Consider the following 27,455-nt stretch of genomic DNA (forward strand, 5'->3'; position numbering starts at 1 on the left):
ACAAGATCACCTGAGTCTAGCCAAGACCAACAGATTCTAATTGAACCCATATAAAATCACCCCAGTTATAGACCTGGAAGCACAAATACACATTTCCGGTATGTTTCTTAGTCACTGAGAATGAAATTGTTCTTTTATTTTTCTTTTGCTTTTTGAGTCCAGGTTGACTTTGGGTTAATTTGCAGCAATCCTTCTGCCTCAGCCTTCTGAGTAATGGGTAGTAATGCGTAGAAAACACTTTACCTACTGAGCCACCTCCCCAGCCCCATAAAGTTGTTCCTGACGTGGAAAAACCTAATGCAATCCACTATTTCTGAAACAAAATACCCTCTTTTCAAGTAAAACGCAGTGTCTTACAAGGAGGAGGCAGATTACCTGAAAGTTGAACATTTCGTCGGCTGAAGCATTCATGATGTTACAGATCTGGGAAGGATCAGAAGCAATTTCACTCTGAGCAACTGAACGCGTAGACACAAACACTAGTCTACTTAGCCTTCTCTATGAGAGGGGAGCTTCTAACTGGGCACAGTGAGTAGCAGCTAGCAGGAAGGGCTAGCAGAGGGTAGCAAGGGGTAGCAGAGGGTAGCAGGGGGTAGCAGGCCAGCAGGAAGGGCTAGCAGGGGGTAGCAGGAGGTAGCAGGCCAGCAGGCACTGCAGCACTGGCAAGGACAGACCAGGGCCTGGAGGGGCACTCACAAAGCCACTTTCTGCTACATAGGTTGGGAGGCCACTGGCCAGGGCCCAATGATCCGCTGGCGGTGTGCTGTGGGGAAAGAGCAGAGGTCAGAGGAATAGAGGCTTAGATTGTGAGATGAATCAGCGTCTGAGTTCACTTCATGCCCTTTTCTGAGCTCAGGTGGGAGAGGTAGGAAAGTGATGAGGACTGAGGAGGCCAGGAGGAGGTTCCTTCCATTCTGCCATGTTGGACCTCCTCATTTTGCAGGGTTTCCTCCCTGCCTGGAGGTTCCTGACTTCAGCTGGCCTCTAGAGAGTCAGTGTTAGCTACCTGCTCTGCAGTCCTGATACCTGAATTCTACTTCTTTCTTGGAGCCTGTTTGGGATGTTGACAGGCTTATAGGTTCATGAGGTCACTGGTCACATAAACATAGGACCATTGTCCCTCTAGACCTGTGCTCTGTACCAGACTTTCCTTTGGAGTGTGATGATGGCCTCAGCTTGTAGAGGCTTTTCCTATCAGGGCTGAGATGGTTGAGTTGCTGCTGCTGGGGCCTTCTGGACAGCTCACCCGACTCCCTAGATATCTACTTCAGATATCTAAATGCTTTAGGTTGGTCACTTCCCTCTTCCTTTGCCCGTGTTCCTCCTCACTGTGCTGGGAAGGCCATGCTGGCTCTACATAGACACCCTAGAGATGGCTAATCCAGAGGTTGGTTTTGGGGATGTTCCATTCTGGAGTGAACCATTTGTCAAACCCCAGCACTTACGGAATGACTTTGATGTCTTCCTTGCCATGGAGGATATAATCAATGACTTTGTAGAAGACAATTTCCTAAGAAACAAAACACATCAGTGTAGGGACTCCTGGTCAGCTTCTCAGTAGAGTCTTTGTTAAAGGGAAAAGAGAATAGCACCTACCCAGACACATCCATGCACAAAGATACACATCCACAGATGGACACATGCACAGCACCCATGTAATTATGCGTGTGTGTGTGTGTGTGTGTATGTGTGTGTGTGTGTACCCATACATTCTCTCTGGCATTCATACTCATAGATGTGTATTGTGCATCCAGGTTTAGATCTATTTTTCCTTTATCACATTTAACCTCACACCATCTGGGACCATACTCCACACATACACTAAAATTCATGTGCAAGCATGTCACAATGTTTATAGGAACTCCGGCAAACTAAAGTGGATCTAGTGCCTTCATTGGGCAGTGCAGGCAATGAGAGCAGGTAGGTACTTGAGGCTACTCTATTTCCTTTTCAGGGTAGCCCCATTATGGGATACTTGCCACCTATCAGCTTGACTTACCCGGCCATCCGGTGTCCGTGGGCCTGAGTATGGCTGGGCTTCCCCCATCAGCACAGGCCAGACATCAAAGAATTCCTGGGCAGAGAAGAAGAGAGGAGGAATGCTCAGTCTGTGAACTGTGCCACCATAGGAAGGAGGCACCTGAGAATTTGAGACCTCACCTTATCCTTGGTCATGTCCAGGAGACCCACTGAGTACCGGTCACAGTTTAGGTAGGCCCGGACAGTGTAGAAGGCCTTGTGGAACTGCCTTTCGATGTCTGTCAGCTCTTCAAATACCTTATTGGCTGACCAAAGCAGCACCTGTAGGGGTGACATTCTGCTATGAGTATGAGTGCCAGAGAGAGAATGTATAGGCACACACACACACACACATGCACACACACAATGCACACTCACACACATGCACACACATACACATGTGTACACGCATGCACACACATACACACATGCACACAGTCACGCACACATGCTCACATACATACACACATACACACATGCACACACACATACACACACATGCGCATGCACACACACGCGCACACACCCACATACGCACACACACCTCTGAAGCTTTGCAGGTCCCCTCAGTCTTGGCATAACAAACACTAAAAGCGTAATTCCTACAGAGTGCCCAGCTGGCCCTGAATCCCAGAAGGACACTGATTGGTGTCAAGGTTTTCTGTGAATACAGGCTTATTCGTGTCTTGACTCCAGAGGGAACCCGGAAACCCACTGAAAGATGAGATCTCCAGGCCTACTTAGGGTGTGTTGCTGACACTTACTACCTGGTATTGGCTTTGGGAAACCCACTGAAAGATGAGATCTCCAGGCCTACTTGGGGTGTATTGCTGACACTTACTACCTGGTGCTGGCTTCGTTCTCAGTGAATGAGCAAATGAGTAGAAACTGAAGTCATTGTGGACGTCAAAGGCAAAGATCCAAATAACCGTTCTCATCTACTCTGCGTGTAGCCCAGGGAGCACCATGGTTTGCAGTGTAAACAGCGGACACTTTCATGTCTCAGCAAAGTAAATTTGAAAGTGACTTTTGTTAATAACTACATAGGTCCAGACCAGCTGTCAGAATCTCCTTTCACAAGCCTGGGCTGATGCGGGAGAATTGTCTATATTCTGTCAATCATATTTTAATAAAACTCTGATTGGCCAGGCAGGCAGTATAGGCGGGAAAACCATACAGGAAGTAGAGGTGATGCAATGAGAACAGGAGAATTGTGGGAAGCAGGAAACTCCCTCAGTCATTCCTGTGCAGACCACTGAAGAGGCAGCATGTAACCTGTCCAGCTGAGAAAGGTACTGAGCCCATGTGGCTAACATAGATCAGAATAATGGGTTAAGATAAGTCATAAGAACTAATAAGTAGCCTGACCTAATGGGCCAATCAGTTTATAACCTTATGGAGACTCCGTGTGATTTTCCTTGGGACTTGCTGGCTTGTTGGGGTACTGGGCGGGACAGAAACCCCAACAAGCCGGCCCCTCATACTACATATGGCACCCAGACGTGGATAACTGAATCCACAGAAAGCCTGAGAAAGCTTGGGAAAGAATAGAGTAAAGCATGTTTTGTAGGTAGCAGCAATTTCTCGGGTCTACTTTGCTTGCTAGAGGCAAGCAAGGCTCTCATCTAAGAGAGGCTTCCTGATTCAGCTTTATTTGCAAAACCTTGCAGCTCATTAAGAGGTCCTGCCACGAAACACTTAAACGGTGTTGATGAAAAGCTGAACGCATGCTTTTCGGTTTTAAGCTGTAGCAGGAAAAAAGCTGTGCTGTTTTAAAATGTCGGCTTTCTGGGCTGTTCTGCCAAGGCAATCTCTGACTCTTTCAGGCAGGCAGTCCGACTGAGTGTGGTCTGTGAGCAGAATGCTGCAGCTTGCTTGCTAGCAAGGACCTTGAAACGCCATAGAGTTGTGGCAGTGAACACAGCTCTGGCTGGTATCTCAGCCATGATGCTGGAAAGCTAAGGAATGGGCTGGATCTAGCTGTCAAAGCCACGGCTTTAGTCCTACCGATATTGCTTGGTAAATTAAAGACTCATGTGGTCAGAAAAGCAGAGATATACAGTAAAAAGAGATTCAAAGACAAAGAAAACCTCTAAATGGTTTACAGTATATTAAAAATATATGCAGGCTAAAAGGTTAAAGTCATTAAAAATAAAAAAGAAAGAAAGGGAGATATAGGGTGTGGTGGTACACACCTTTAATCCCAATGCCTAGGAGGCAGAGGCATATTGACCTCTGTGACTTCAAGGCGTGGTAACACACACCTTTAAATCCAATGCCTGGGAGGCAGAGACAGAAGATCTCTGTGAGTTCAAGGTGTGGTAGCACATGCCTTTAATCCCAGCACTGTTGAGGTAGAGACAAGCAGATCTCTGTGAGTTCAAGGACAGCCTGGTCTACAGAGTTATTCCAGGACAAAGATATACAGAGAACCTGTCTCAAAAAGTTAAAAGTAAAAATAAAAGAAATAGAGGTTGAAATAAAGTCGCATAAAGATGGAAAATACACAGAGAATCTTGATACTGTATGTTATTATGCTCTCTTTGAATTGTTTGAATGCTGAGGAAGGAGCAACAGCTGCTAAAAGACTTTTGTTTACAAATGCTGCTGAATTAATCCAATATAGATATTTTGAAAATACCTTGGCTTCAAAATTGAAGTCAAAAGGTATGCTACTTTGGAGAAGAGATTCTGCTTTTGTTTCCACAGAAAACGAGAGGCTCTGGATTTATTCAGAGTTAAGAAAAATCCAGTTTGAACAAGGAAGGCCACCTGAGAAATCTCCAACAGGAACAGATGGCCCAGATGTCTGAATTCTACATCCAGAACAGATTCAAGACTGCTGCCTGAGATGATCAAGACTCACAGGATACTCCAGTCAGGACTTGATGATAATTCTAAATTTTCTTTAGGTCCCCATAAGATTATCAGCGCCCCCAACCAGCAGGAAGTAGCCTGAAATACTACGCCCACATTCCCAACAAATGGACTATGGGTATTTTCCTTTGTTTAAAAAAAAAAGAGGGAAATGATGCGGGAGAATTGTCTATATTCTGTCAATCATATTTTAATAAAACGCTGATTGGCCAGGCAGGCAGTATAGGCGGGAAAACCATACAGGAAGTAGAGGTGATGCAATGAGAACAGGAGAATTCTGGGAAGCAGGAAACTCCCTCAGTCATTCCTGCACAGACCACCGAAGAGGCAACATGTAAGCTGTCACACTGAGAAAGGTACTGAGCCCATGTGGCTAACATAGATAAGGATAATGGGGTAATATATGTTATAAGAGTTAACAAGAAGCCTGACCTAATGGGCCAATCAGTTTATAACCTTATGGAGTCCTGTGTGTAATTTTTCTTGTGGCTTGCCGGTTGTGGGGTACTGGATGGGACAGAAACTTCAATAAGCCAGCCCTCATACTATATTGGGCCGTGAGAACATGGATTCTCAAACTCAAGTCTCTCAAGGCATCCATCCACCAGCCCAGTCAGTCCTCCGACTTTCAGTCCTCCGACTTTCAGAGGCCTAGTCCAGAGAAGACCCCCTTCTCCATGGGCCTTCCTTGGGGCCTTCTTCCTGTCTGTCCATCTTGGGTCTGATGAACTCATATCCCATAGCCCTCTCAGGCTTACCCCAATTCTGATGCCAAAAAGAGCATCCTTGGTTGTAAGCAAAAGAGGAGTGTCTAAGGCCAGTACCAGAGCCTCAGAGGAATGGCACCCAGGGCAAAGCCATAGGAGCACTTGGATTTCAAGAATGTTGGATTTCAAGCCCACATGAATTTCTTGACTTTAAAATATGGGAAACTTTCCCCCTATATTTTCTATTTCCAAGTCTTCATCCTATTGTCCCCTTTGAACTGGCTCTTACTCAAGAGTTAAGATCAGGTTTATTTTCTTTCTGCAGTATGTGAAGAGTGCCATTCACTGACCTCTACCCTATTGTGTGATCTTCGTACTTTTGTGGAAAAATTTATTGATTAGGCCCCATTTCTGAGCTCATTTCCTAGTGACTGAGCTATTTTTATAACAGTACTAGGCTGTTTTGATTACTACAGCTTTGTGATCTATTTTGAAATCTATGGTTAGTATGAGTCACAGGGATGAGAAGTGGAGGGTCCAGGGGTGATGCCTCTGGGCCTTAGTAACAACATCTACATGATATCAATTCTTTTGGATGACCCCAATAGGAGGACAATCTGTCTCTCTAGCAAAACTTCCCCATAGGAGGACTGCATTCAGGAATATTTCCTCATAGGTCTGAACTGAGTCTCCAAAGCCCAATGTGGTGATTTGAATGATAATGGCATTCATAGTCTTATATATTTGAATATATAAGTTGGTAGAACTTATATATTCTCTCAAGAACTGTTTGAGAAATATTATGAGGTACTGAGGTATGGCCTTGGAGGAGGTGTGTCATTGGGGCAGGTTTTGGGGTTTAGTTCTTTCTCTCTCTCTCTCTCTCTCTCTCTCTCTCTCTCTCTCTTATTCTTACTTAAGAGTCAAGATATACAAATTGAAGACCCTGATATTAATCCACAAACCTATGAACACCTGATATTTGACAAAGAAGCTAAAATTATACAATGGAAGAAAGAAAGCATCTTTAACAAATGGTGCTGGCATAACTGGATGTCAGCCTGTAGAAGAATGAAAATAGATCCCTATCTATCATCATGCACAAAACTCAAGTCCAAATGGATTAAAGACCTCAATATAAATCCGACCACACTGAACGTGATAGAAGAGAAAGTAGGAAGTAGCCTGCAATTCATGGGCACAGGAGACCACTTCCTAAATATAACCCCAGTAGCACAGACATTAAGAGCAACAATGAATAAATGGGACCTCCTGAAACTGAGAAACTTCTGTAAAGCAAAGGACACTGTCATTAAGGCAAAAAGGCAACCTACTGAATAGGAGAAGATCTTCACCAACCCCACATCAGACAAAGGTCTGATCTCCAAAATACATAAAGAACTCAAGAAACTAGACATTGAAATTCTAAATAACCGAATTAAAAAATGGGGTACTGAACTGAACAGAGAATTTTCAACAGAAGAAGTTTGAATGGCCAAAAGATACTTAAGAACATGTTCAACTTCCTTGGCTATAAGGGAAATGCAAATCAAAACAACTTTGAGATACCATCTTACACCTGTCAGAATGGCTAAAATAAAAAACACCAATGATAGCTTATGCTGGAGAGGATGTGGAGTAAAGGGAACACTCATCCATTGCTGGTGGGAATGCAAAACTTGTGCAACCACTTTGGAAATCAGTGTGGTGGATTTTCAGAAAATTGGGAGTCAACCTTCCTCAGTCTTCTTAGTGATAGGACTAAAAGAGTGCACCCCCAGACCCAGCTAAGCTAAATCTATTTTCTTTGTTAAATGCCTACTTCAGATTTTTTGTTTGTTTGTTTGTTCGCTTTTTTGAGACAGGGTTTCTCTGTGGCTTTGGAGCCTGTCCTGGAACTAGCTCTTGTAGATCAGGCTGGCCTTGAACTCACAGAGATCCACCAGCCTCTGCCTCCTGAATGCTGGGATTAAAGACATGTGCCACCACCGCCCCGCTCAGATATTTTGTTATAGCAGCAGAAAATGAACTAAGATTTGCCTTATAACTGGTCGATCAGAAACACAGATAACAAGCTAGAGCTTGCATTTGCACCAGAAGGGATCCAGTCTTTGAGACTGAGTGCTTGACCAGTTGGATCTGACTATCTCTAAGCAGATAGTGTCAGTTAGAGTTGAATTGAATCAGAGGACGCTCTTCTGCAGAAATGATTGGTTGATTGGGGTGTGGCTAAATTCTTCCTTACATCTGGGGTCACAGCAGCACTGTGAGCTGTGAGAGTTTGTTTGATTCTCTTCTGTATTTCAGAATGGGTAAGACTGCTTAACATGCTCTCTGAGGCCAGCACTACCCAGATAGCAAAGTCAGATAAAAACACCACAAGGCTAGGGCTGGAGAGAGGTCTCAGTAGTGAAAGCATGTACATGTACTCCTTTTGCAGAGAACTTAAGTTCTGTTCCTAGCACCCACATTAGGTAGCTCATAATTACCTGTAACTCCAGATCCAGAAGATATCACACTTCTGGCCTCTTCAGACAACTGTACTTATGAGCACATCACACACACACACACACACACACACACACACACACACACACACACCACAAATAATAAAAATAAAATAAACCTTTAAAAAAGATTTCACAAGGAAAAAAAACCTGCACATTCATTTATCTCATTAACACTGATACAAAAAATATTTTTAAAGTTTTATTTTTGAGATAGGATCTCTCTACATAACCCCAATTATTTTGGAACTTGCTCTGTAGACAAGACTGGCCTCAAACTCATGGAAATCTGCCTGCCTCTGCCTCTCAGGTGCTGGAATTAAGGCATGTGCCATCATGCCTGGCTCTAGATACAAAAATTCTTAACTGAACATTGGCAAAAACAACCACTGGTGGTAGTACATACCCATAATTCTAGCAGTTGGGAGGTAGACACTATATAGCAAGTTGGATTACAAAGCAAGTCATTGTCTCAGAAAAAAAAGAATACAGGCGAAACCAGTCAAATACTGTAGCAATAATGTAATTGTTATTAATTTTTTACCCTAATTATCACTACATTGCTTACCAAATAATTATGCCCCAATGACCCTGATTATGTAAGACCAGCTCAGCATTTGAAATTCAGTTAATATAAACTAGATTTGGGGTATGCGTCTGTAGTTTCAGATGGAGCCCAAGACTAATGTGAGAGGATCACTGAAGCCCAGCAGTTTAAGACCTGACTGCATGATACAGTAAGACCACAGTCCAAAAATAAACACGCCACAAACCCAAACCCGAAATTAACTCATATAATCTAACACATTAGCAAACTAGATCTACTTGATCTTATCAATTGTCATTGAAGAATTATTTGATAGCACCCAATATTCAGGTAAAATAGAACATCTTAGCAACAAAAATTACAGTAATTTTCCTCAATTAGATAAAAAAATGCTATGAAACTCCAACATATGACATTGTTCTCCAGCCTCTAAAAGTCTAATGCAATTCATTACACCATGGAGCAACCCTGTGAAATAATTCTTAATGACAAGAAACTCGGTGCCTTTCTCTAAGATTTGGAATGAGGAAGGGATGTTCACTAAAAATCTTTTTTAAGATTGAAAATAGATTAATCTTTCACACAATACATCCCGACATGAAATCTTATCTTGTGCAATAAGACCAGAAATAGAAAACACAATAAACGTGTGTGTGTGTGTGTGTGTGTGTGTGTGTGTGTGTGTGCGTGCAAGGATGAAATAAAGCTATCTTTGTTTGCAGGTGATATGATTGTATATGAAAATATCAGAGATTCAATAAGAAAAACCTGAAACTAGTAAGTGATTCTTAGCAAGGTCACAGACTATAGGGCTAGCATAATGCAACTATTTTCTTTTCCTCATGCCAGCAATGAACAACTGGAAGACAAAATAATCAGAAAACAATACCACTTACACTACCACTCCAAAGTGAAATATTTAGGTATAAATCTAGTGAAATTATATATATATATATATATATATATATATATATATATATATATATATTCAGAAACTTCAATCTTTTGCATATGTGTGCAGATGTGTGTCGTATGTGTGAAAGTAACCCTTGGAAGTCAGTCAGGGAAGTCACTTGTCTCCACATTCACAAAACTGGGATTACAAGTGTGAGCTGCCGTGCTTGGCTTTTTACCTGGGTCCTAGGGAACAAACTCAGGTTCTCAGGCTTGTGCGGTAAACACTTTACAGACTGAGCTGTCTCCCAGCCCCTAGGAACTTAAAAAGTCTGATTAAAGAAATGAAATGCCAAAGTTAACACAGAGACGCTAAGTTCTTGTGGATTTTTTCTGAGATAGTCTCATGTAGCTCAGACTGACCTGGAGCTTGAAGTATAGCCAAGGATCATCTTGAACTCCTGGTACTTCTGCCTCCATCTCCCAAGGGCTAAGATTGCAAACGTGCCAGGTTTTCTGTTGTGCTGGGCACTGAGCCCGGTTTTCAGGCATGGCAGGAAGCACTCTTACCAAAGGAGTCATATCCCAAGCCCAGAAGACTCACATTTTTTTTTTCTGATTTTTCGAGGCAGAATTTCTCTGTGTAGCCCTGCTGTCCTAGAACTCACTCTGTAGACCAAGCTGATATCTAAGTCACAGAAATCCCCCTGCCTCTGCCTCCTGAAAACTGGGATTAAAGGCATGAGCCACCACTACTCGACCCAGACTCAGTATGTTTAAGATGGTAATTTTTTCCATCTTGGTATATAAAGTTAGAAAAATCCAAGTTGTACTTGCAATCTATTTTATAAATCTTGGAAACTTGACTATAAAGTCTATGTGGAAAGACAAAATACCCAGAATAGCCAACACAACCCTGGAAAAGAAACAGTATTAGAGACTGATATTCTTAACCTCACAATTTTCTCTGAACTACAGTGATCAATGGGAGGAAGAAAACCAGAGATTCCAAAAAATAGAGCTGCACAAATGTATCCAACTATCCTTTGACAAATAGGAAAAGTGATTCATGGAGAAACTGTTGTCTTCTGCAAAAGGTTAAAACCTGGCTATCCATGTGCAGAAGTAAACCGAGACCCAGACTTCACAATGTTCATCAAACTAATAAGCCTAAACTCAGAATCCCAGATGTAAGCCCCTAGAAGATGACCTACCTGAAAGACAACCTGAGTAATCTTGGGTTTAAGGATGAAGTTTTAGGTATAACAATCTATGAAGATGACTATGATAAATTGGAGTTATTAAAATTCCAAACTTCCGTTTTTTCACATGTACTATTAAAAAAAGGGAGAAAACATTCTTCTGGTAATGACTTATATCTGGAATATATATGAATACATTCTTTGTTTTTGTTGCTTGGGATATGACATTTCTGTAAAGCCCTGACTAGTCTAAAATGCACTAAGAACACTGTGTGGAGTAGGCTGGTCTGGAACTTGAGCACGTTCCTTCTGAATGGATGTTGGGATTATAGACCTTGTGCTCTCCTCTCTCTCTCTCTCTCTCTCTCTCTCTCTCTCTCTCTCTCTCTCTCTCTCTTTCTCTCTCTCTCTCTTATATATAATATATGTATGTATGTATATATGTATATCTCTGTGTGGGTGTGTGCACATAAGTGCAGATGTATGTGAATGCAGGTGTCTACAGACGCCAGAGACATTGGACCACCTGGAAGTGGAATTATAGGCAGTTGCAGACTGAACTCAGGTTGTCTGAAAGAGTAGTACTCATTTTCAGCTATAGAGTCACCTCTCCCACCGTATGTATGTATTGTATGCATGTATGTATGTATGTGGATATATGTATGTATGTGGATATATGTATATGTAAGGATATATTTTAAACTAAACAAGAAAGAATGTAGACCAAAAGCATTTAAGTGTACTGTGTAGTGTAGAGGCAGGGAGAAGGTGCTAGTTTATTTTTAGGATAGAAGGCAAGGGGGTTGCCTAATCTCTGTGCTCTGCTCTTTTCATAGGAGTGAAGATTAACATCCTTGATAAAAAATTCTTACATTTTGGAGGTGGATGGTGGATTAGAGGACCCAGGGTCCTCTCTGTTGAAGGTACACACCAAGAAGAGAAAGCCCTCTATGGCAATGGATCAGGGCTGGAACCATCAATCGGAAATTATGTCTAATTTTATACATGTATAATGGTTATATGTGGTATACATATTGTGTATTCATATATGGGTTAGCACACATAATCTTTTTCTGTCAGGTGAGAGGGGCCTTGGAGCAACAAAATAAATATGCTGAGTGCTCAGATATTAGCTTCTATCAGAGCTGTCTACGATCTGGGATTCTTGGAGAAATGATGGGTTCTAGGACTGGGGCAGGAAGCATATCAAAGAAACCTGGGAATCACACAGCGATGAGGCATGTTAAAAGTCACAGGAGCCAGACATAAAACAGCTTATGGAATGTAATGAATAGAATAATACTGGATTGCAACCTAAAACATAAAATACTCATGAGTCTAGAGATAAATCATTAAGTAAATTAATAAATGATGACTACAAACAAATTTTATAGGTTCCACTCTGAAAGAGGGTTATGCCCCCCATTCCTAAGCACGGTACGAGCAATGATCCTCAGAAAGTAAAGGATAAAAGGTCAGATACCTTTATGGTTGAGAAAGTGACAGACATGTGGTGGAATGGATACTGTTTACTCTTTTTTTCTGGTAGGCCCTGGAATGGCAGCACCTCTTGTGATTCAAAGGAAAGGCTCTTAGCCTCTATAGCCCAGTGACCCAGGTCTAATCACAAGAATGACATCAGAACAATTCTAACCCCATTGCTAGTCAGGCTTCTCTATCAAGGCCATGGAAAACAAGCAGATATGACAAAGACAACTGAGCATCCCGTGGGGTTTGGGATGCCTTTCTAGGACGGAAGGAAAAAGAGTAAACAGTAAGGAAATGTGAAATCAAGCATGGACTTTTAACAATATGTCGGTCGGTGCTGGTTCATTAATTGTGGTAACTTCATGACACCAGACATGTCAAAATGAAGAAACTACCTGCTGGTGAGGGCTGTACAAGTTTGGCTCACCTCTGTAATCTAAAACTGTTAGAAAAAAAAGACAATGAAATAAGATAAGGGGACAGTGAGATGGCTCAATGGGTAAGGATACCTGCCACCAAGTTTGTTAACTTGTGTCCAATACCCAGAACCCACAGGTGGGGAGAGAGAACAAACTCTGGCAAGTAGTCCCCTGATCTCTATACCCATGCCATGGCCTGTGCCCATCCCAACAAATAAGAAATGTAAAGCAACAATAACAACAACAAAAGGAAACGGTAAAATGGAAAGTTCGATTGAAATGTCCAGAATAGGCAAAAGGCTAGTGACAGAGAGTTGTCAGTGTTATCTGGGGCTGACTGTGGATGGTCAGGGTGGAGGGTGGGCTCCGCTGGAGCAACCCCTGCTGTAGGTTAGAATTACACAATTTCAAATGGATACAAATGACCACACTCATGAGCGGCATAGGCTGACTCTGGAATTTCAGCCACTTTTGACTTAGTCTATCAGGAGAGTGGAGGAAATGCAGAAAGAGGAATATAGACCTATGTGTAGAGGAAAGGAGGGCTGGGCAGCAGATTGGGACAACATCCACTTCTGTCAAAATAATAACTGAGCGCAGGCAGCGCAGGATACCTGGGCACACCTGGTACAGGGGTTTGAATAAGAATGGGCCCCATAGGCTCATCTATTTGAGGGGTTGGCCATCGAATGGGAGGCGCACGACTTGAGAAGGATTAGGAAGTGTGGCCTTGTTAGAGGAAGGGTGTCACTGGAGGTGAGCTTTGAGGTCTCAAAAGCCCAAGCCAGGCCCAGGATGTCTTCCTTCTCCTGCTACCTGCAGAACCAGATGTAAAAGTCTCAGCTCCTTCTCCAGCCCTATATCTGCCTGGGTTCCACCATACTCCTTGCCACGATGATAATGGACTAAACCTCTGTGACTGTGAGCAAGTCCCAGTGAAATGCTTTCTTCTCTAAAAGATGCCATGGTGTTCCTTCACAGCAATAAGTCACTGACTAAGACATTTGGGATGGGGATGGAGAGAGCAGGCCTCTGTAATTGTGTGAGATGAATGTATATGTATGTGTATGTAAGTTGTGTTTGAAATGCAAATAGTGAGATGTGTTTGATGGTATGGAGCAGACAACACGTATACAGAGTGTCGTGTGTGGCTTGTGCTGTATGTATGGTGGTGAATTGTGGGTGACTTATCTCTGGGGTCTGTGCGTCTGTGTTGTGTGTTGTGTTGTATGTATATCACTGTTGTGGGTAATGGGGCATGTGGTGGGGATGGTGGAGAAAGGGATTGAGAGCTATAAATGACCACTTACCTCTGTGACTCCTCCAACCAGCCCATTTTTCCTTCCTGTTCTTCTCCCCTTGGCTCACCATCATTTCCCCTCTCTGAATTATTTCTCAGGGCTCTACCTTTTTTAGCCCATAGGCTCCCCCATCCCAGAATGATCTGGGCTTCTTGCCTCCTGTCCTGATTCCTCTAGACAGCCTACCTCGCTGGTTTTGCCACAGCCCTTTGATAGCCTGGCTAGTCCTGACTCGCTACTGTGCTGCCCCTGCCCCTGGCTCACTCCAGCTCTCTTGTGGTCTAGTTGAGGTTCCGGTTCCTCCTCTTGCAGGCCTTGCTTTCCTACCTCACCCTTTAGGGTCATGGCTGGGCACTTTCTGCAAGGGTCCAGCTGTAACTGAAAGGACTCTGGCCCTTTTTTCTCCCTGGGTTTTTGTCCTGTACCCTCATATAGAGCATAAGTTTGGTAGACCAATGGACGCAGGCTCTGCCTAGGACCTGAAGCATCTGTTTCAGAGATCTTTTGACAAGTGATCAGTACCACATGGCTACAAGACATCAAGATGATCTCAGTGGCACCCAACCCTGGCCTTGCCTCTCTTCTCTGACATTTTCACATTTCTATATTGGGTAGCCAAGGTATACCAGCACTACAGGCAGAACAAGAAATTTGGAAAGCACAAAGTAACTCGCCATCTAACATTTCCCCAAAGTCACCTTGTGTATAGCTGGCTTTCCTAGTTTTAGGCACAGAATATCCTACCATCCATTCAAGATAGTTCCCTTCCTCCCTCTACCCTCCTTTCTCCTCCTCCTCTCCTCTTATCCTCTTCATCTTTTTATTCCCCCCCTCCATTTTCCCCTCCCTCTCTGACCTCTCTTCTTTGAGACAAGGTCTTGTTATATATCCGAAGCTAGCCTCAATATTGTGATTGCCTTGTGTGGTGGTTTGAATAAGAATGGCCCCATAGGCTCGTAGATTTGTGTGGAGGCCGAAAAATGCAGGCCTTGTCCGACGGTCAGAGAGTTTGGGGACTGACGGGCTTAATCGCACCTTCTAACTCAGGAGGTGAGGTAGTTGCCTGGCCCTTTTGAAGTTAAGATAGCTCAGTGCCATCCTGATGGTGGCTGGCCAGGACATGCAGGTGTACCTCTACTCCTTTCCTCTATAACTATGAGGTCACCTAGGGCAGGGCGGTCTTCAGTGTTCCTGACCTAGAGTATGTGACTTGGGCACCTTGTTACCTAGACAACAGAATGTTAATGATTGGATATCTCAGAGTTGACTGTGTGAGCTAACCTTTCGTATCACGTTAATAAAGTCTTTTGTGACCTTCACCCCTAGTTTACATTGGGTATAAAAGTTGTGGAAAAATAAACGTTAAACATGGGCAAATTTCAGGATTTCAGTCACCGAAACGCCCTCCCAATACTTTCTATGTTTTCTGCCTTATAATTTTTATGTGTTTTCATATTCTTTACTTATATTTCTTCAATTCCCATGCCCCTACCCTGGTAAGAAGTATTTATGCAAAGGCCGGTCCTCCGGGATTGGCATTATTAGGAGGTGTGGCCTTGTTGGAGTAGTGTGGTCTTGTTGGAAGAAGTGTGCCACTGGGGATGGGCTTTGAGATTTCAGAAGCCCAAGCCAGGCCCAGTATAGCTCTTTTCCTGGTGCCTTTGGATTCAGATGTAGAACTCTCAGCTTCTCCAGCACCATGCCGACCTGCGTGCTACCATGTTTCCCACCATGATGACAATGGACCAAACCTCTGACACTATTAGCCAGCCCCTGTTAAATGCTTTCCTTTATAAGAGATGCCATGGTCACGGTGTAGCTCCACAGCAATAGAACACTGACTAAGACACCCTGCCTCTGATTCGTGAGTGCTAGGATACAGACACGCACTTCACTCCCAGCTTGTTTGGGATTTCTCTAAGGCTCCCACAGGCTAAGACTCAGGTAGGACAACTTTGCCTTGAGGCCTCTTCTGAACTCTTGTGCTGTAGCCTATGGCACACTAATATGTGTTTCAAAACCCCAGCACACTACCCTGTCGGACACTCAAGTTTCTATCACATGGAAAGCAAAAAAGATTCCAGATTCTTTGTCAGGCCCAGTCCAATAAGGAGATTCTGTGCTTAGCTAATTTACAGTTCATTTTGGCTCCTCCAAAGGTTTGCAGCAGTGGAGTCTGTCCGTGGCTCCGAATGAAGCTGTGCCTACTAGGTCAGTTGTAGGAATAAGCAGAGGTTGTTTTCAGTGTCCACCTTACAACCTGTCTGCCTAGGTGAGCACAGCACCCCTGACCCTGCTCAGCTTTGTACAGGCAATGACACGGGTGGGAACATCTGGACCTGCTAGGCCAGAGTCATGCTTTGATTGAACAGCACTGTGTCTCAGTCACTCACGAAGAGAAAACCACTTAGAAGGATGGAAGGCTGGGAAAGGACCAGCCAGGGCATGCAAGTACCTGGCCTCTGCGTGTCTCACAGTTGTGGAGGTAGCTTAGGTGATAGATCTTCAGGTTTAATGCAGCAAAATTCAGGTACTTTGCGAAAACCTGAAACAGCAGTCATAACAGCCTGTCAGGAATCCAGATGTTCAAGGATATATGTACAGAAAAGAGACAAGTCTCAAAGGTTCTGGAGGAATTGCCACACACATACAAACATTCTAGTTCACGGGGGTGGACTTGCACACACAAGTTCAGTCCTGTAGGGCAGGGACATGGCTCACATACAAAGATATGCAGAGAGACATGAATCATGCATCAAGAAGAACAGCTGGAGCACAGCACACACACACACACCCAGATAAACAGAGATGCACAGAGATTTGAAGGACATCTGGAGTAGCACAGCTTACATACTCAGATTAGCGGAGGGACACAAACTGGACTAAGACTTGTCGAGGGACATGGTTTGCATGAAAGGAGACAGGGACATGCAGACGAGCCAAGGCACGCTGGGGGTGGTACATTCACACAGAGCAAGCACATGTGAAGACATGGGTCTCTAACATTTCCTGGACACTCACGTCTTCGTCTTCACTTGTGAAGCATGGGCCATCCAGCTTGTTCACTGCCATGATCACAGCCACGACGTCTTTGCCATTCATGATTGGTGTGGACAGAATGTTCTTGGTCACATAGTCGGTGAGCTCATCAGCGAATGGGCTGAAGTGGGGGCACTGCAGCGAGAGGAGGGAGGTTATTGTTGGGGTGTGCAGTGTGGCCCTCTTAGGTCTTCACACTGGGGCTAAGCTCTGGGAGGTCACAGTCTAGACTAGCGCTGTATGTCAGGTAGCCCCACCTCTGCACTCAGGACAGCCTCTGGCCAAAGAGAGTTCAGTCAGTTCCTAAGGTTCCTCCCAGTTCACTTCACCTCTGGTTCCTAAGAAGTCTCCCAAGGTTTCCTTCCAAAGAGCCCCCTACAAGATCCTTTAGCAGCTCTCTACTTTGGGGCAAAGCTGGCCTCCTGGATGCTCATGTCTGTCCCACTGCCTACCCCTAGACTTCTAGTCCAGGTGACTGTCTCCTGCCTCCAGCCCCCTCCAAATCTGCTGCACATTCCTCCTGGAAAGGTAACTATGACTGAATGAAGGATGCACTCTGCTGAGACTGGTGCTTCTTACAGGACGTTATTACTAAGACATGCAGCTGAGGAGCTGGAGCTGAGTTTTCTGGACCTTGGGGTCTGTCCACCAGCCCTGCACTCACGCTCTGCTCCACCACGAGACTCTGTTTGTGATATGCTGAGTTTTACCTATTTCTGGGCTCAGGGAAGATTCAAAGAGGGCTCAGGAGGGCTCCTACGTCTACCATCCCAAGATATAAGCAGAATCCTGCCTCTGGAGTTAGTCCCATATCTGAAAGGAGTGGGTCATTGGAATTAAGCTCAGGGTACTAAGTTAGAGCCAGGCACTCCTAACAGACATGTCTCTGCCTCACTCTCTGCCCTCTTGTTATTCTTTTGTTTACATGAGGCCAAAGTTCCCTGGCACAGTGACTGAGGTGAGCCTCTCTTTAGGGTCTGACCTAGGGGACTGGACCAGCTTTATGTCCCTCCCATTGCTGTCCAGTAGATGATGGACAGCTATCAATACCTTTGACATCTATTTTGCCACTGTTGACAGAGATTTTCTTAGATGTACTTAAGACAGTATCTTGCAGCCCTTGTGATTTGACATAACTCTCCATAGCTCAACACTGTGAGCAACTTGTTAAGTCCCCTGCTGGTATTCTATCTCCTTGGTAGCAGACTGACTAAAGATGTTTAGAAGGAGCCTGCTAGCAGCCGGGAGCTTGGGCTATCCTCCCAGTGAGGTGTAGGTGGAGTCAACTCTTCCCTTTCCTGATTCTTGGAGAAGCAGCTGCTACCTGGCTGCCATGTGGCACCAAACTGGAGGTAAACCAGCATACGAATGATAGCAGAGAAGAAAGGTGAGCAGCAAGTCCTGATGGAGGTGACATAACTGAGCTTGACACTAATATCTTGTCATAGAAGATGGCTAACTTTTTCTGACTGAAGTGTAGGTAAGCGACCTTGGTCATGTGGAAATGGTGCGTGCTCCCAAGGAAGGAATTTGCCTGGGTACCCATTTCTCTGGACATAGTCTGAGTAGCTCCTCATGGTTTGCCACTGTAGCAATTGTAAACCTGGTGGTTTGGACGTGACTATCTCCTGATTAGCTAGAGGCTGATCCTGACCTGCAGGTTGCTTCTGGAATAGTCTTGAAGCACTATACTAAGGCGTACCGAAGCGTTTCTGTATAGAGCAAGAAATTACTTTCAGATGTTATACACAGATCTTTACGCTTGACCCTCATGTGTTGCACACAAGTCCACACTTGACCTTTATATCACACACACACACATACACACACACACAAACACACGATCTTCTGATGGTTCATACAGGTCCACATAGTTGACTCTTACTTAGATCGGTGGTTCTCAACCTGTGGGTCACAAACCCTCTTGGGTCAAACAACCCTTTCATGAGGGTTGCATATCTGCTATCCTGCATATCAGATGTTTACATTATACTTCATAATAGTAGCAAAATTAGTTATGAAGTAGCAATGAAAATAATTTATGGTTGGGGTTGCCAAACAACATGAGGCGTTTTAAAGGGTCACAGAATCAGGAATGTTGAAAGCCACTGCCATAGACAAAGCACACTTGATCCTCAAATGAGGCACAGAGGTCTGCGATGTGACTCTCGGGGACACAGGCCATACATGCTAGGCGGTTGTCTTAGGGTTTCTATTGCTGTGATGAAACACCATGACCAAAAGTAAGTTGGGGAGGAAAGGGTTTATTTGGCTTACACTTCTATATTGCTGTCCACTATATTGAAGGAAGTCAGGACAGGAACTCAAACAGGGCAGGACCTTAGGGGCAGGAGCTGATACAGAAGCCATGGATGGGTGCTTCCTACTGGCCTGCTTCCCTGGGTTTGCTCAGCCTGCTCCCTGATAGAATCCAGGACCACCAGCCCAGGGATGGCACCACCCACCATGGGCTGAGCCCACCTCCGTTGATCACTAATTGAGAAAATACCTTACTGCTGGAGCTCATGGAGGCATTTCCTCAGCTGAGGCTCCTTCCTCTCTGATGACTCTAGCTTGTGTCAGGTTGACACACAAAACCAGCCAGTACAGTGGTTGTCTAGTTTTGCTTTTCTTACTGGCTTTATTTCTGCCACATTTCTCCCCACATTTGACACCTCACTTTAGCACCCGTTTTATCTACATACCTTAGAAGTCTCATTTTGTAAACAAAACCAATAGCTTGGGATCTTCCTACTTCTTTCACTTGGCCTGGCCTCCACCAAGGAACCTCACCTATTCATTGCTCTCTCTTTCTCTGCATTTTCTTCCCCTGCTGGAAATTAAATATTATCAAAGCTATGATTTTAAATGCTCCCTCCAGGGAGACTCAGCCTCCCTGGGTCTATTGATTATAGCATGATTATCTTTTACTTTATAGCAAACATCCATTTATGAGTGAGTACATACCATGTTTGTCTTTCTGGATCCAAGTTCCCTCACTCAAGATGATCTTTCTAGTTCCATCCATTTGCCTGCAAATTTTATAATGTCATCGTTTTTTAACATTGAGTAATACTTCACTGTGTAATCATTTAAAAATTGAAGAATCAATAAAGAAAATGTGGTACTTTTACACAATGGAGTATTACCCAACTGTTGAAAATAATGACATTATAAAATTTGTAGACACATGGATGGAACTAGAAAAAAACATCATGAATGAGGTAACCCAGACTCAGAAAGACAAACACAGTATGTACTCACTTATAAGTGGGTATTAGATGTAAAGCAAAGGATAACCAGACTAAAATCCACAGCTCCAGAGAAACTAGGTGACAAGGAAGATCCTAAGAGGGTCACATGGATCGCCCTGGGAAGGGGAATTAGATGAGATCTCCTGGGTAAACATGGGGCGGGGCAGGGAGTGGTAAAGGGGAGGGGAAGGGGGATGAGAATGTGAGGGAATGGGATGGTCAAGAGTGGGGACGGATGGAGTGGGAGAGCAATGAAAGAGATATCTTGATAGCGAGAGCCACTATTGAGTTAGGGAGAAACCTGGTACTAAAGAAATTCCCAAGAATCCACAAGGATGATCCCAGCTAAGACTCGTAGCAATGGTGGAGAGGAAGCCGAAACTGGCCTTTTCCTGTAATCAGATTGATGAATATCCCAATATCATCATAGAGCCTTCATCCAATAACTGATGGAACAAGATGCAGAGATCTACAATGAAGCACCATGCCAAGTTCTGGGAATCCAGCCAAAGAGAAGGAGGGAGAATGTGGTTGGAATGTAAAATGAAATTTTAAAAAATCAATTAATTTAAAAAAAGAAGAAAAAGAAAAATCCCAAGAGATGGACGCTAATAGTTACATATGCTTATGTATATTGGAAAATTTTACTTGTTATGTAAAATAATGAATATTTATCACTACTAAAATAAAATATGAAAATAGTTTTAAAAGATGTGCTATATAATAGGTTTAGAAATATTGACTAAATATTGTTAAAATTAAATATTTAATAACAGCAATTTACCTCCTACTTACCAGTATGTGACAATTTCAAATAAAATATTGAATTGGGTAATTTCACTTATGATTTGTGTGCATTCATCAAATAAAGCATGGAAATAATTAAAATAATTAATTCAAATAAATAAGTAAATTGCTCACAAATCCCTCTCATCTGCCATGCCCTTTCCTCTGTGGCATCTGCCTTCCTGGATTTTCTGCCTCTGGACCAGGTTCCCAGTCTCCTTATCAGGTGCCTAGTGTTGGTTCCAGGTGTACAATCGCTGCCTTTGTATTGAAACAACTTGCTCCAGTCTTACCTGTCCCTGGTATATCAGACACTTTTCCCACTTAGGACCCTGCTCTGGGGTCTTTACCCCATAGCCTACAACCACAGAATCTTGGTATCTTTATGGGTATCTCATGATCCTCACAAGACAAGAATCTTATGAAGGTGAAGAAGTGCTAGGGTCCAGGGCCACAGATTGGGCATAACTGGGGCTTGTCCCTCATGGCAGTTCTGGTTATATTTGGGTCTCTCTGAGGAGCTGATTTTGAGTGAGGTTGGTGATACAGATATCTGGGGATATCTATGCCAAGTCTGACTAGTGTTCTCTTTTGAGTTTCCTTCTGTAAATCCACAGGTGAGACAAGAATGTAGAGCTCCCTAGGACAAGTCTCCTTCTAGCCTTAAGTATATGACTCTCTCGTAGCTAAATTTTTACCTTCCTGAACAAGCATAGGACCAAACTATTCCCTCTGAATGTGGTTGACAGTGGCATGGCTGGGGCAGACTGAGGGGCCACTGACAGTGGCACCAGGATCTACCCCTACTGCTTGTTCTGGCTTTTGGGAATCTATTTTCTTTGGATGGATACCTTGCTCAGTCTAGATGTAGTAGGGAGGGCCTTGGACCTTCCCCAAAGCAATGTGCCTTACCATCTCTGAGGAGTAGATGGAGGGTGGGTTGTTGAGGGTAAGTGGAGGGGAGGGGAGTAGGGGAGGGAGTGGGAACTTGGATTGGCATGTATAATGAAAAAAGATAGTTTGTTTCTCTTTTTTAAAAAATTAAAAAAAGAAAATTAAAAAATTACCTTTCCTTGATTTCCACCACACTGCCATTCATGCATATGTTTCAGTCAGTCAGGGATTGATGTGGGATTCCCCCTTGTATGCTGTGATTATGCTTTATTACCATTGGTTAATAAAGAAGTTACTTTGGGCCTATGGCAGGGCAGAATATAGCCAGGCAGAAAATATGAACAGAGCTATACATAGAGAGTAGGTGGAATCGGAGAGATGCCATGTAGCTGCCAAAGGAGACAGAGGCCAGAACTTTACTTGGTAAGTCACAGTCTTGTGGTGATACACAGAATAATAGAAATGGGTTAATTTAAGATTTAAGAGTTAGTTCATAAGAAGCCTAAGTTATTGGCTAAACTGTAGGCACACAGGTCTTTCCCCCTTTTGTTCATGGTGATTTGCAGGGCCGTTTGACCTCTGGCTCCCTGGCTTTTCTGCACTTGCACCAGCCTGAGGGTTTAGCTTAGAAAGAACTTGGCCCTCTTTTGTTATGGTAATTCCACCTGTAAACAAGGTTCCAACCACAGGCCCTATACGCCTGCCACGCCTGCCTCCCACAGCTGATTCTGGCCTTGGGCACCGGGCACCTGTCATCCTCTTCCTCTGCTCCTGATGGGAGGGGGCTTTGCCCTTTTGATCCCTTGCCCACTAGTATATATACCCGACTTGAGTTTAATAAAGTGGCCATTTACTCTTTGATGAATGAGCAGGTCTCTTTATGTCTGTGTGCTTCAACCCTTAGGATATTAATCCATTCTTGTGGGCTTGGTTCGGGAAAGCGCGCGCCTGTTCCGAGGTCTGGGTATTCACAGAAAAGTGCGGGCAACACTAAACTGTGTTGTAATTAATATAGTTTCTGTGTGATTATTTCAGGTCTGGGTGGCCGGGAATGAACGAGCAGCCTCTGCCTACAGAGGATGTCATGGCTTTGGTTGGGCCTTCAAATGCCTGCATCAGTCCTTCAGCCTCAACCTGGCCCTACACTTCCCCATGTAGATGGTGTGCCCTCAGCTTCTTGACTTCACCCCGGATGCTAATCTTTTCTATGTATGTGATGGAAATGTACACTCTGCACTGAAGATTGACTTGTAGCCCTGAAACCTCCAGCCTCCCTCCTTTTCCTCCTTGGGGCTCCAGGAGTTTCTGGAGGCTTCTATTTGCCTTCCTTTCCATTCCATTGTCCACCTGAGGCTTCTCTGCTCCCCAGGATCTCCTTCTCAGAATATTTGATAGCCTCAAAAGTGTGTAAAGGTATCAGACACTCAGGTTCCTGGAGACTCAGAGTTGGACTCTTCACTGTCAAGTTATAAATGCATAGGAACCACAGAGTGGGTTTTAGGACTCTTCTTGTCCAACAAGACGTCTCCAAGATTCACTTCTCCACGCTTATTGTCTGGACTGAGACCCATCCTATTCTGCTGACCTCTAACCATCTGCATTCATCCTTTATCTCAAATATCTCTGGGTCTCCTGAAGCCATGATCCATTCAACCTAGCTTCCTTTGGTAGCTGGGAGAAATTTATAGGGTGGATCAGATTTGCATACAGGGGAAAATGCTGTCCCTTTGAATGGCTGCCGCACTCCACCGGCCTATTTCAGATGAAATCCTCCAAAGAAGGACACATAGAAAGAGGTTGCGACAGTCAAACACTCCAACCTTTCTCTGGGTGACCTAAAATGAACTTTGCTCATTACCGCTTCAGTATAAAGCTATATTCTCCACCCCCGAGCCATTCCCATCCACCCGGAATATTTGTTGTATGAGGGAGCATGATCTTGAGCCACATCGTCTCAGGGATGTGCTGGACGTTTGGGCAGTAGAATCTTTTCAGTTAAATACATAGAACATCACTCACAGAGCACGGTTGTGGAATACTTGTTTAACTATGTAAAGGTGTGATGCGTTCGTTTAATTTTTTAGAGATTTGTTGCTGTTTTATCTTACCTACCTAAGGCACCTAGTTAGCCTAATAAAAAGCTGAATGGCCAATGGTGAGGGGGGAGGTATAGGTGGGACTTCCGGGAAGCAAGAGGAAGTAGGAGGTGGGGAATTTAGGCTGAAGGTGGGGAGGACAAGAGACACCAGAGGCTAGCCAGATGGACACGGAGGAAATAGGAAAGCAGAAAACACAGAATGAAGGAAAGGTCAAAAGTCCTGAGGCAAAGCATAGATGAATAGGAATGGGTTAAATTAAGTTAAAAGAGCTAGTGGGGCAAGCCTAAGCTAAGACCGAGCATTCACAACTAATAATATGTCTCCGTGTCTTTATTTGGGAGCTGGGAACAGCTCAAAGAAGATGCCAGCTACAGAGCAAGGCCTTCCAGAGTCACTTTTAGTGGTGGTGCCCACGCTCTCCGTGTTTGCCAGGAACGCAAGCTTCTCGGCACTCTTGCAGTGCTGGGGACAAAGCCCACGACGTTTTGCAAGTGCTCCATCGCTGACTACAATACCACCCCCTTACTCTTTCATCTTTTCGGACTTGGGCCCATCGTGTTCAGATCCATTTCAACCTCACATGTCCTGTACTCAGGCTGAGTCCTGGTCTGACTCTATGACTGAATGGAACCCACAGTGAGAAGCTACTACAGGGGAGGGACAGGGGTGTATAATGTCCTGGGCCAAGCCTGAGGACACTTTCTGTGACATTTAGGGGGCTGGTAAGTAGGAGAGGGGGTGAGACTCTGTGCATGGAATCCGGGGTTCTCATCGTTTGGTAAAGATGGGAGAAGAAATGGCTGGAGACCCTAACCCTCACTCTGATTTCTGCCCTGAGCTTTTTTGTGCCATGGCTTAGCCTTGTCCTTCCTTGAGCCTTTCAGAGACTTCTGCTCTGCTGTTCTGGCTACAGTGGTATGTTGCTGCTCCTCCCTAGCCAGTCAGGCACCAGTGAAGCTCTCTGATAATCACCCGCTCACTCTTCTACCTACACATCCACTCGCTCACACACTCACTCACCCCTTGCTTACCCATACAGTCGCTCATCCATCTACCTACAATCCACTCACTCACACACTCACTCACCCCTCGCTTACCCGTACAGTCGCTCATCCATCTACCTACAATCCACTCACTCACACACTCACTCACCCCTCGCTTACCCGTACAGTTGCTCATCCATCTACCCACTCATCCCTCACCCTTTTACCTGCATTCATTTACTAACTCAGCCTTCCAAACACTCATCTATCTGTTTGCTGTGAAGGACATTGGTGCTAGAAAAAACTGACCTGAAACTCACTATGTAGAACAGACTAGCCTTCGACACAAAGAAATCTGCACACTTCTGCCCCCTATGTGTGTGGGTTAAAGATGTGTGCCACCATGCCCAGCACCAACTAGCAATCCTTTATCAGCTCCAGTTCACAGACTCTACTTTTGGGGTTGTCATTTATGAGTGGGGACTCCCCATGGAACCTGTGCTCTATTTTTCTCTTGATCACTTGCAGCTTTAACTTAACTCCACCCAATCAAGATCAAAAAAGTATATAACCTGATAGTACCAAGAGTTACAGAGAAACGTGATCAAAGGACACGTTACCTCATCCAGCAACCTTCACAGCTCCCAATTAAAGAAAGACTTTGAATCTTATTTCTCTCTGGGTGATTATGGTGTGTGTGTGTGTGTGTGTGTGTGTGTAGTGAACCTGAGATTTTTCTCCCTTAGATTTATAAGAGCTGAAGTTTTAATTGGCTTAGAGATAAATGAAAGCCCATAAGTTGGGTACACCTAAGCTTGCTAAAAATACGTTAATCTGAAAGCTTTTTCATTCACATGATTTAAATAAATCTTTGATAAGTAAGTTGAGTTAAATTTGTTTGTAAAGCAAAAATTAGGTCTTCAGAGTGGCCAGCGTATGAGTTCATCTGGTTTTGCTACTTTGTGTAGGTTTGACACAGACGGAAGCCTTAAACTATGAAGGTGTCTGCATAGTTTTTGAATAACAAAGTTGATATGATATCATTGGCTTAGTTAAAGTTAATATATCTTCTGTTGTCAACAGCAAGTACAATACAGCCCTGATTTTTTCTCTGTTACATGTTTAAGATCACACAGGTGTGGAATTGTGACCAAGAATATGTACACACAGTGCACAAGTTTGTCCATTGTTCTTGAGTAGCAAAGCATAACAAATTCTTAGGGTATTGCTTTGACAGGGAGATAACAAGATAATCCTCAGAAACGGAGGAGGAGTGGACCTGAGGGAAGGTGGCAGGGACAGACTGGAAGGAGTGAAAGAAGGGGAAACTGTGCTGGATGTACTGAAAACAAAAAGACAAAAATATACTCTAGACTCGCATCTCAGTTGTCATGAGCAATTAGACTTAATAGCTAAAAATAAATTAATTAAGTGAAAGTAAATGAATGCTTAATTTTGAACTTTCAATATAATTCCAAAATTATATTATGGTATATGGAATTAATTGACACTCATGCAATGTCTGAGTCATTTCTGAGTAACTTTAAACATGAATCTATCCATTGCTGTACAAGGAACTATGTCTCTGGGCATTCTAAAATAGTTCCTTGGCTGGTGGGATGGCTTGGGGAGTTGGGATGGCTTGCTGACAAGCCAGACTACCCACACAGTGACACTGTTTCCCATGAGCTTTCCTCTGACCTTCACCTTTTGCATGTGTGAACATGCACTCGTGCTTGCATGCAAATGCACACACACAAGAAGTGTCCTTAAAGTCTCATGAAGAATGAGTACATGGCGGACAGCTAAAACAGTTTATCTCATAGGTTAGCTCTATGCAGTAGAAATTAGTGAATGAGTGAGGGAAAGAAAATCTTGGGTACTTGTAGTTCTGTATGCAAAGGCTGTCAGGGAAAAAGAGCTTTTTGTGTGAGAAAGAACTCTGTAGCAGAACTAAGGGCTAAAGTAATCCACAGGCTTCCAAAGGATAACTCTTACAAACAGACTTTATATGTCATCAAGTGAGCTGTCATTAAAACATGTACACCTTCTCTAAACACAGCATTGATAGACAGACAAAACCAGAGTCTAATCTACAACGTTAAAGCAAAAACAAACAAAAAACAACATTTCTGGTAGTTCTGATCCAATTGGTGCAAATTTTCAAGAAGTCTTAATTTTCAGTTCTGAATCGTTTTCTTAAAATTTCAACCATTTCTGTTTAAGAATGTATTAGGGGTGGGAACAGAGGTAGGGGAGGAGGGGCTGGGAGGAGAGGAGAAGAGGAAACTGTGATCAGGCTGTTAAATAAGTATATTAATTAAAATAAAGAAAAATAAATGAATAAATTTCTAACAAATAAAATGTTAATAGACTTAACTAAAAGCAAAGCAAAAATTTTAACCATTTTCTACCTGCAGCTTTCCCTGCCCTAAAGTC

The 27,455-nt window shown here is 43.7% G+C and overlaps 1 protein-coding gene across 1 annotated transcript in view; it reads right to left on the minus strand.

Moving 5' to 3' along the window:
- The window catches only part of Pde6b (phosphodiesterase 6B), a 45,259-nt gene that overhangs the window by 9,670 nt on the left and 8,134 nt on the right, over window positions 1-27,455 (minus strand). The window contains exons 2-8 of the mRNA XM_048447038.3: window positions 16,983-17,135; window positions 16,417-16,506; window positions 2,161-2,301; window positions 2,000-2,074; window positions 1,446-1,510; window positions 697-763; window positions 376-423 (exon numbers count right to left, since the gene is read on the minus strand). Coding sequence (XP_048302995.1) covers window positions 376-423; window positions 697-763; window positions 1,446-1,510; window positions 2,000-2,074; window positions 2,161-2,301; window positions 16,417-16,506; window positions 16,983-17,135 — 639 coding nt within the window. The remainder of the gene's footprint in view (window positions 1-375; window positions 424-696; window positions 764-1,445; window positions 1,511-1,999; window positions 2,075-2,160; window positions 2,302-16,416; window positions 16,507-16,982; window positions 17,136-27,455) is intronic.

This window comes from Myodes glareolus, chromosome 8 (assembly GCF_982192425.1).
Source record: "Myodes glareolus chromosome 8, mMyoGla1.1, whole genome shotgun sequence".
Classification (NCBI taxonomy): domain Eukaryota; kingdom Metazoa; phylum Chordata; class Mammalia; order Rodentia; family Cricetidae; genus Myodes; species Myodes glareolus.